Source organism: Myotis davidii, unplaced genomic scaffold (genome assembly GCF_000327345.1).
Source record: "Myotis davidii unplaced genomic scaffold, ASM32734v1 scaffold281, whole genome shotgun sequence".
Lineage (NCBI taxonomy): Eukaryota > Metazoa > Chordata > Mammalia > Chiroptera > Vespertilionidae > Myotis > Myotis davidii.
In genome coordinates this window covers 4,204,856-4,216,129 of record NW_006293784.1, presented here as the reverse complement: position 1 = coordinate 4,216,129, position 11,274 = coordinate 4,204,856, and the positions used below count along the sequence as shown (strand labels likewise).

The 11,274-nt window shown below is 39.1% G+C and overlaps 1 protein-coding gene across 10 annotated transcripts in view; it reads left to right on the top strand.

Moving 5' to 3' along the window:
- KIAA0586 (KIAA0586 ortholog) overlaps positions 1-11,274 on the top strand; it is a 106,292-nt gene that overhangs the window by 68,880 nt on the left and 26,138 nt on the right. For all 10 annotated transcript variants that reach the window (XM_015566482.1, XM_015566484.1, XM_015566480.1 and 7 more), the window contains one exon: positions 3,107-3,215. In XM_015566482.1, the coding sequence (XP_015421968.1) occupies positions 3,107-3,215 (109 nt within the window). The remainder of the gene's footprint in view (positions 1-3,106; positions 3,216-11,274) is intronic.

Here is an 11,274-nt window from a genome sequence, read left to right as displayed (position 1 = left end):
CTAAGTTCTTTGGTTTATCTGTTCTCGTCCCCCCAATCCCCACACCTAAGTATGTCAGTCTGTTCCATGCCTCCATGCTTCGGGTCCTACTTCGTTGGTCAATTCATTTTGTTCATTAGATTCCACCAATAAGTGAGATCCTGTGAAATTTATCTTTCTCAGATTGGCTTATTTCACTTAGCATAATACTAGTAGTCTCCAAGTCCATCCATGCCGACCCAGAGGGTAAGAGATCCCTCTTTTTTTTTTAACAGCTGCATAGTATTCCATTGTATAAATGTCCCACAGTTTTTTAATCTATTTTTGTTCATTAGATTCCACCAATAAGTGAGATCCTGTGAAATTTATCTTTCTCAGATTGGCTTATTTCACTTAGCATAATACTAGTAGTCTCCAAGTCCATCCATGCCGACCCAGAGGGTAAGAGATCCCTCTTTTTTTTTAACAGCTGCATAGTATTCCATTGTATAAATGTCCCACAGTTTTTTAATCTATTCAACTACTGATGGGTACCAGGGCTGTTTCCAAATCTTAGCTATTGTAAATAACGCTGCTATGAACATAGGGGTGCATATATTCTTTCTGATTGGTGTTTTGTGGTTTTTTAGGATATATTCCCAGAAGTGGGATCGCTGGGTCATAAGGCAGTTCCATTTTTAATTTTTTGAGAAAACTCTCATACTGTTTTCCACAGTGGCTGCACCAGTCTACATTCCTACCAACAGTGCATGAGGGTTCCCTTTTGTCTACATTGTCGCCACACTTGTTTGATTAATTGATGATAGCCATTCTGACAGGTGTGAGATGATATCTCATTGTGTTGTGTTTTTTTGTTGTTGTTAATCCTTACCTGAGGATATTTTTCCATTGATGTTTTAGAGAGAGTGGAAGGGACGGGGAGAGAGAGAGAAAAACATTGATATGAGAGAGACACATCAATTGGTTGCCTCCCACAGGTACCACACAGCCAAGGCCAAGAATCAAGCTTGCAACCAAGGTCCGTGCCCTTGACTGGAATTGAACCCAGGACCCTTTAGTCTGCAGACCAATGCTCTCTCCACTGAACCAAACTGGCGAGGGCTTATTGTGGTTTTAATTTGCATCTCTCTGATGATACCCAAAATAGTCTTTCTAAATTTAGGATATTAACCTTTTACCAAATGTATCATTAGTGAATATCTCTCCCATTCAGTATGTTGTCTCATAATTACTATTACACACCCATTAGAATACCTAAAATTAAAAAGACTGACATGCCAAGTGTTGGCAAGAATGGGGAGCAATTGAACTCTCATACAGTGGCGGTTGGGAATATGAACTGATTCTACCACTTTAGAAAACAGTAGCAATTGCTTAAAAAAAGTGAAACGTACACTTACCATATGACCCAGGCATTTCACTCCTAGGCATTTACCCAAGAGCATCTAAAACATATGACTACACAAAGATTTGTACATGAATGGTCATAGCAGCTTCGCATGTAGTAGCTCCAAACTGGAAACCAAATAAACATGAATCAATTGGTGATTGTACAAATTGGGTATAATCTATTCAATGGAATACTTCTCAGCAATAAAAAGATGTGAACTACTGAAACATACACTAGCATGGATGATTCTCACAGAAGTCTAATCAATAGTAATGGTAGGAAATGCAAAAAATATCAAAATTCGTGAGATTAATGGATTTATTCATTACCTTATCTTGATTGTGGTGATGGTTTCATAGGTATACATATATACCAACACTTAGCAAGTTGTATACTTTAAATATGTGAAGATCATTGTCTATCAGTTATACCTCAATAAAACTATTAAAAAAATAAAAGAATGATTGCTTTCCCTTAATTGTTGGCCTGTTTTAACATAAAACTCTGAAGTGTTACCAGAAGGGCCTCAATAATTCATTTGTGAGATTTCTCTAACATGGCTAGTAATAACAGCACACTTACAGTGCTTATTCTGCTGGATGCTGTTCTAAGTTTTTACATATTTAACTCATTTAATCCTTATAACCACCTAATGAGATAGTTATTATCATCCCCATTTTATGAATGAGCAAATTGAGGTCTGAGGAATTAATAACTTGCCCAAGGCCGAAGCTCAAACCCACAGCCAGGTTTGAACACAAAGCATTTTAGCTCCACAATACTCAGCTCTTAGTCACTGTGGTTAAGGAAGGGAGCCAATTAGGCATGAAGCTGAGGCAGCCAGAGACGGTCAGAGTCCCCATGGAAGCACACATTATATGTGTATTTCCTTCAAGGCAGAAACCTACATGACTAATGGCTCTAAGCTTAGAAGACGAAGTTAAAGCTTGTCACTGCTGCAAGTCTAAAGTTACTTTTATTTGAAGGTAAATAGATGCCAGAGCTGGGGTGCTTACATTTGCGTCCATGTGGACAGGTGTTTCAGGTTCTGCTTTGCTTGTATTTGTTGATAAGAATCTAGAGATAGCTTTCTGAGTTCCTGTCAAAGTATATCTGATAGTTTTCAGGGACTTATTTAAAATTAGGCTCAGAAAGTAGAAAAAGGAAGAAGGAAAATGGCTCAAGTCATCAACAATTAGCGATGTGTGATTGTGAAGGGATTGCGACTGCTGTAAATTTCAAATTTGGTTTGGGTATAGGTAAGGAGGAGAGATGATGGGGTTTACTGTGGAATATATATTTCTTGAATGGCAAAGGAGGATAACAACAGTACCTCTCACACATGTGAGAATTAAATGATATGACTGTTAAAGCTCTTTGAAATTTGTAGTGCAGCATGCAAATTTTATTTGGGAGAGCTTACAGCTCTTCAAATTAAGCTCTTATTCTGTCCAAATCCATCATGTATATGTATCTAAAATAGTTTGATTTCTAAGTAGCTCTGAATTTCCTGTTAAAAATAGACAAATTACTTGAATATTTGAAATCTGTATATATTATCCAAATCTTTTTAAAGAACCTATTTGCATTATTTTTCCTTTAGTAACATTTGGCAATTAGAAGGCATGTATAATATTCAAATTTTACATAATTAAACTCGTACGAAATTTAATTGCTCAAATTATTTCAAAGTAACTTTAAAAATAATACGGTGACCTCATGTCTTAAATTCTTTAGTACCAACAAAAGCAAGACCATGATGCTAGGCAAGTTGAACACAAGCCAGCACAAACTCGTGTAATACGTGTAAGAAGTAAATCTGATATTTCACTTTCAGAGCAACAAGGTAAGATTCGTTTTCTTGTAGTAATATGTTTGATACTTAATCCTGATATTGAACAGATATATAATGAGAATCCTTTACTTTTAAATACATCTTATCTCTAGGTTTTCTTTGTATTTCCTTTTTCTCATTTAGTCCATAGGGATAAAGAATCTAGCATCGTATTTGATGGTATATTTAGTTCCTTTTACCAATAAACTCTATTTCTAATGGATTTGAAAAAGCTCTCAGGTAGTTTTTTTCCTTTTATGTTACCTTTTGGTTCTTGTACAATTGATGAAGGCAGGGATATGGCTGTTAAGGTGCTTTGTAAAGGCTACTTAATGGTGTGTGGTGATGCTGACCAAGTACAACTTAAAAAACAGGATTCTCATGTTAAATGCTATTATATCGAACTTTTCTCCACTGTTGGTTGATTATCAACATTGTGTGGTTAGACTTTAATTCTGTAACCTGTGTCATGGCATTTTGAGGTTGTCTTTCTGTTTCTGTAAGGCTGTTAGCTTTTCATGTGCCTTCTTGCTGCTTAGGCATTTAAATTTTATATAACCTAAATTCTGAAATTTGGCAGCAGAACTTAAGATATCTACTGTTTAAAACTTTCTATTCACAATCCAGGAAGAAGTACTAGGAATACTTTAAGCAGTGGAATGTTTTTCTTTGTTTTTACAGTTGTGTTTTGTAATCTCATGTATCGAGTGCCAATATAATTGCAAATATAACTATGCATTTGGCATTTGGGGAGGACTTAAATAGGAGGCACCAAGATATTTATTAGGATCATGCTGTATGAGGTTTAGATTTTTACTTTTCTATTTATTTTCTGATCCTCTCTTGCTCCAACTTGTCAGAACGACGACTACTTTTTAAGCTAACTGTGGCATAGTAGTGTTAATAATGTATTTTAGACTCCTATGAAAAATTGCCTATAAAACTTTTCTCATGGTCTTTAAAAATTAATCATGTCAGTATATAGAGCAAATGAATGTTCTTAACATAATATCAGGACTGACTTGATATCCTTCTACTGAATACTGTTACTATTCATGGCCAATCACTTGACATTTAATTTCGTTTTTAAAAATTATAATTTCTTAAAATTATAAATGAATTTTATCACCTTGGGGATGTTATATGTAATAAAATCATTTTTCTCAGCTGACAGGAAAATATCTTTGTTTGTAAATATCTCTCTTTAGGGAGGTGACATTGTTTTTTGTTTTTGTCTGACCACAAGATGGCAATAGTAAATTTTTTGTTGACTTAGAACAATGTCATTAAATAACATCCAGTTAACATTCAATAAGTCAATAAAAATCATAAGAAGAATAAGAGAAACCAAGGTGTTACTAGTAGGGAGAAGTTTTATTTAGAAAGAGTTTAAAACAATGGACTTAATATGTAAATTTTTGAATTTAATTTTTCATCTAATACAGAAGTTAGGAGAGCAGACTTATGTCAGCTTTGACTAAGACAAATACCCAGTGAGAATTTTAAATAGAAGCCAAGTGTTTCACTTTATAATTGATACATATCTTCATCCTGAATATTTTTGAATGAATATAATTGCCTTGGCAAATACAGTCAGTTATGACTTTATTTCCATAAAATTTTTAAAATTATTTTTTATTTGATGAAACTCTGAGACATTGCCTAATGTTTCAGAGAATAGGAGAATCAGAGTGGCAAAGTAATCCTTTAGGGCAAGCATGTCAGACTCATAGCAGGTGGGCCACATGCCCACAACAAATATTTTTGCGCCCAGCCAGTATAACGATGTGAACAGGTATTTACAATTATGAAAGGAAATAAGTCTCCTGTCAGATCCAGAATTACTGACATTCACCTTGGGTCAGTTTTGAAAGTAATCACTGCGAATAAGACATCCCCACAGCAGGAAAGATAGTAGCAGAGAACAGTGCCAAGTGTCAGGAAGAAAACATTAATTTTATCATTGCTCTTGTTCTTTTTTGTATGCTATATTTTTTAAATAAACCTATGTTTCTATGAAAATTGAAGCTTTTGTTTTTTGCAGCCCACATAAACTTAAACCTTATATATTTGGCCTGTGTTGGCCTTTGAGTTTGACATGCTTGCTTTAGGGTCCTCAGGCCTTTGGGTGACCTTGAAGGAATTCAGTTCTATCATACAGAGGCCTTGAAGCCAGTGAAGGAAATTCACCTTATTACAAGGGAATCAAACCCACATCTTGTCTGGCAGGTAAATGCTTCTAAGAATACATGGACCCCAAATTGTGGCTGTTTCAGGGTGAAGTATGTATTTCACTTTGAATGAATAATCTACATATATAAAAGCGTAATATGCAAATTGACCAAATGACAGAACGACCGGTTGGCTATGACACGCACTGACCACCAGGGGGCAGATGCTCAACACAGGAGCTGCCCCTAGCCCGCAGGCTCCGATCGCCCGATGGGGAATGAGGAACTGGGGGTGGGTGGTGTGGACACGGGCAATGCTGGAGCCTTGATCGCCCAGCCAGTTGCCCTATACACCGAGGGTGACTGGTGGTGATGAGGGGTGGGGCCGGGGAGTGGGTGGGAACAGCCAACCTCTTGGTCCCTCCCCCCAGCTGGCAGGCTCCGGTCGCCCAATGGGGAACTGGGAACTGGGAACCAGAGGTGGGCGGCACTGGGGCCCCGATCGCCTGGACGACCGGTGGTGGCATGGCAGGAGTGGGGCCAGCTGCTGGAAGCCAGGGAAGATTGGCCCTGATCTCAGGCCAGGCCTAGGGACCCTACCTATGCAGGAGTTTCTTGCGCCGGGCCTCTTGTCCTATATAATAAAAGGCTAACATGCAAATCGACTGAACAGTGAACGACCAGTCACTATGACATGCATTGACCACCAGGGGGCAGACACTCAATGCAGGAGCTGCCTCCTGGTTGTCAGTGTGCTCCCACAGAGGGAGCGTTGATCAGCCAGAAGCCCGGCTCACGGCTGGTGAGTGCAGCAGCGGTGACGGGAGCCTCTCCTGCCTCTGTTGCAGGCAGGTGGTAAGGAGCGAGGGGTCCTGGACTGTGAGAGGGCGCAGGCTGGGCTGAGGGACGACCCCTCCCCCACCCCACCCCCAGTGCACGAATCTCATGCACTGGGCCTCTAGTATTTTTATAGAACATATCTTCAATGTAATGTAAGTTGGATATTTAGGTGTTTACTTAAGAATACATTCCATTCGCCCTACCCGGTTTGGCTCAGTGGATAGAGCGTTGGCCTGCGGACTGAAAGGTCCCAGGTTCGATTCTGGTCAAAGGCATGTACCCAGTAGGGGGTGTGCAGGAGGCAGCTGATCAACGTTTCTCTCTCATCGATGTTTCTGACTATCCCTCTCCCTTCCTCTCTGTAAAAAATAAATAAAATATATTTTAAAAAAAGAATACATTCCATTCAAGCTAAAACTCTGGAACATTTATGCTTTATAATTTATTGTTAACTAGAAACAAAGAACAAGAAGATACTGTATGTGCGAATAACTCTAAAGTGTTTGATAGAAAAACTTGTTTTAAAAATAAATGTTTAGATTTCAGAAAAGAATGATCAGTTCAAAACCTATCCTTATTGGCACATTCAATATAAAGTGTAATCAACCCAGTTCAGTTCAATAAACATTAATGAGCCCTCTCCACACACTATACTTCTGTCTGAATGCCTTTGCATGTTATCTTCCCACCTGGAGTTTCCTTCTTATCCCATGTCTACATGTCTACCAACTTCTTAGTCTTCACAATTCAGCTTTGAGTCCTTACTGAGCTTCCAATTGAAAAGAATGACTTATTCATCTTTAACCCCACCCCCACCCTCAGTATTTTTGTGCCCTGAACACAGTCATAATCTTAGCAATAGTGTCTATTTACTGAAACCTTGTTAGGCACACTGTGTTATTATCTAATTTATTTCTTACAATACCGTGCCATAGAGGTAGTTTTATGCCCATTTTTTAAGAGAGAAGTTTCTGGAAGCTTGAAAATTTGGGATTCAAGCCCCTGTGTGCAAAGCTGATGCTCTTTTCCTTGTTTTATGGCATTTTCCCAAGCTCTCTATTAGTTTGATCATATTCTACTCAAATATATCTTTCATAGAGTTACACTAGGACAGAACACAATCACTCTCAAGTGTGATAGATCTGTTTCTTCCCCCTGAACCCACAATGGTGAAACCTAACATTTGTCAAATGCTTTACAACTGACAAGGAACCTCTCTCATATCAGAGCTTTCATTTTCACAGCAAACTTGTATGTAAAGATGTTTTTATTGTTGTTGTTTTATTATACAGATGAGAAAACAGAGGCTCATGGAGGTTATGTAACCTCCCTTTGCTTGTCTCAGTGACCACAGAACTTATTAAAAACTGTTGCTTGATTCTGTGGTATTCTAATAAAACTGGTCAAGATTTATTTCAGTGACTTGATATCAAACTAAGTTTTCTACCTGCTATAGTTGTGCAGTTAATTTTTTAAGCATAATATCCTTCAACCTAAATATTATCCTGAGAAGTTTTTCAACTGGTCTTCCTATATTCATTTTTGATCCCCTATTGTCTATTAGCCACCCAGAGCAAGAGTAATCTTTTAAAAATACGAATCAGATCACATGACTCCTTGCTCAAAATCCTCCAAAGGCTTTGTTTTGTACCAGAATAAAGTCCAGACTCCTCACGGTGACCTGAAAGGATCTGCATGATCTGGCCCTTGTCTTCTCTGAAATTATAACAGTGTCAACTTCTGAGATTAAAAACTTGTTAAATGCAGTTTCTTGGTTTTTTTTCCTTATAAAATTTATGGCACTCCATTAGGATAGTGTGTGTGTGTGTGTGTGTGTGTGTGTGTGTGTGTATAATAAAAGCCTAATATGCTACGTGTCCATTTGTCCAGTTGGCCATTCACTATGACGCACACTGACCACCAGGGGGCAGATGCTCCAACCGGTAGGTTAGCTTGCTGCTGGGATCCGGCCAATTGGGACTCCACTGACCATCAGGGGGCAGACAGTCGACGAGTCGCTATGAGGTGCACTGACCACCAGGGGGCAGATGCTCCGACCGGTAGGTTAGCTTGCTGCTGGGGTCCAGCTGATTGGGACTGAGTGAGATGGGCTGGACATGCCCTGGACCCCTCCTCCGGCGTCCCTCCCTGGCCCCACTGGCCCCGAATTCGTGCACTGGGCCTCTAATATAAATACACACACACACACACACACACACACATAAAAGTAGAAATAGGCAATTTCTGAAGAAGTGCATGAATAATTATCATTATGCCTAATAATTGGAATGATACAAATCTATATTTTTCATGAGTTAACTCAGAGTCTAAGAAATAATTTACTAATAAATCCAAGATAAACTACTTTTCTTAATCATTTTGTAAGAGAGTTGATTTCATGTGTTGAAAAATAACTTAACAGAATTGCTTCGTTCATGAGTGATGTATTCTTAATTCTTACATAAGATTTTAATAACACTTTAAAACATTTTTCTTTTCCTGCTTTTTACATGGTAATTCAGCTTACAATAGCACAAAATGATTTCTTGGATTTGATCATTACAGTTAAAGTGCTCAGTTATTTAGCACTGTTGCCACAAATTAATTTAGACTTTAACAATGTGTGTAAATGTGCATGTGCAACCGAGTGCAGAGGGAAAATACCTGTGGCTGAAAATGCTTATGAGGGTATCAACCTACACAACAAGTCGTTACTCCATTTCTGCTTCTCTGGGTTACTTCAGAATTACCTTGCATGGGTGGAAGATCTAACGCAGTGAGAGAGGTGTAAGTGTTCGGCTTAAGTTTCTAGGGTGGAAGAGTGAGTGAGAATAATGTGGACAGTGCAGCAAATGCAAATCGGGAAGCCTGTGTTCATGGACTATAATAATTTTCACAATTCCATAGATATATGTCTTCTCTTTTAACCTAATTATTATTTATTATTATTATAAAAGCGCAAAACAAAACAGGATTAAATTCATTTAATTATAAAATATATTCAAATAGTGTGTGTGCATGAAAATGCTTTTATTTTCGGAGTTTCTCTGATGGGCTCCTTAGGCACCACCTAAGAATGGTTTCTTGAGTGTATTTTTACATTCGTGGTCAATGCAGAGGCCCGAAGTGTGCTAGGGTTTCCAGTGGAAGAAATTCAATGCCCTGTGAATTATTTTAAGCGAGGATGCTGTTTACTTTCTTTTAAAATAGTAAAACCAATTACTCTGTTGTGGAATACATACGTAACAAAAGTCTTTAAGTGAAATATTCCTGTCAATATTTACCTTAAAATCTAATTGTTCATCTTTGTTATACATGTCAATTCAGAATGGAGAGTAACTTTGTCATGTGATGAGCCTCACACAGTAAGGTTGTGGAGAACCCTGCAACTTTTTTCTTGTGAATATAGTTGCAGGAATACTGTCCTATCGAATGAGGTAAAAAAAAAATTTATTAGATGGAAATGTAGTTCCAAGACTTGTGATTATTGCCTTTCATGCCCTTCTGCCTACGTTAAAACAAATCAGACATAGGAAGTCCTGGAAATATTATGTTGGATATTTTCTAATTACTATGTCAGCATGATCAATCATTCTCTAAATTCGCCAGTTTCCTGAAATAGCTTAGCCTGTGTTCATGGCACTTTACAGGAAGCAGCACCAAATTAGTCTCCATGTCCCCATATATTTTTCTCGGTGTCACAAAGAATCTGTATTGTCTAAATGAAATATTTGTCTTTGGCAAAAGGCCTGTGCACCAAACTACAATTAATGAACACAAGAATTAGAAATCAAAACTTTGTTTAGTCTGAGGAAAAACAATTCTTTAAACTGTAGCCACATGGCTGTTTCTTGTTTGCATCAACTCCGGGTGACTGTTATTGTCTTCTGTGAATTCTCTGGGGCAGGGGCCTGACTTTGTTGAATGAGCCAATTGTTTTCCTTTGTGTTGCCCATCTAGTAAGTTCCCATCTGGTTTGTATCAGACTGTTTTCACAGCCAACAACTGCTGCCTTCTCTATATCCTGACACTTCAGGGCCCCACGCTATCAAAGCACGGCTGCGCCGGCCTTGCTGGCAGGGCCGCTACAGCTGTGCCTCACAGCTTGGAGCTATTACCCGGAGCACGGGTAACGTAGAACTTGGACTGGTCCCTATTCCCATTGGTGTCGTGTGTACAGTGAACAGAAATCCACCCTCAGCTCCCCACCCCCTCGCCCCGAAACTCACTATTCAACAGAAAAATCGTTAAGGCTTGAATGCTAGGATCTGGAGTGGTGGTGTTCTTATTTTCTAGTGGCTTCCTGTGTTTGAAAGCTCATTTTTCATTCTTTCACTCTTTTTCAGAAGTTACCAGGTCTGGCCTTGGTGAAGTGAACTGGTCACTATGTCACATTTAATTCTTGTTTCCAAGTTTAGTCGGGAATGGCTAGATATGGAAAAATCCACCGTAAAGGCTATCCAAATATTTCAGTGTGTTTTTAGTAATCGTCACAGGCCATAACCTGAATGAAATGTTTATATTTAAGAAGGATTTCCATCTCTGAAATTGGATTTTCTGTGTGTGGATTGAAGAGGCACTTAGGTTCAAACTGCTTGGTAATTATTGGGGAGTTTCTTTGCCTTCAGCTTTGTTTGCTATCAAATGTCATTTATAAGAATGTGATAATTGTGGCCTCCTCTAACAACTGTGGCCTTGGGTAATTAGAGTTATAGGAGTTACTGTTGAGGAAGAGTTAAAGTTGAGCTTATTTATTTTATATATATACTAGAGGCCCGGTGCACAAAAATTTGTGCACTCGGGGGGGAGGGGAGGTCCCTCAGCCCGGCCTGTGCCCTCTCGCAGTCTGGGACCCCTCGGGAGATAACGACCTGCTGGCTTAGGCCTGCTCCCGGATGGCAGAGGGCAGGCAATCCCTAGGGGTGCAGCCCCTGGTCTGGCTCAGAGCAGGGCCAATTGGGGAGGTGGGGCGCCTTCCCCTGTCACACTCAAGGCAGGGTCGATGGGGAGGTTATGGCTCTACCCTGTCACACGCAGAGCAGGGCCAGTTGGGGGGGGGC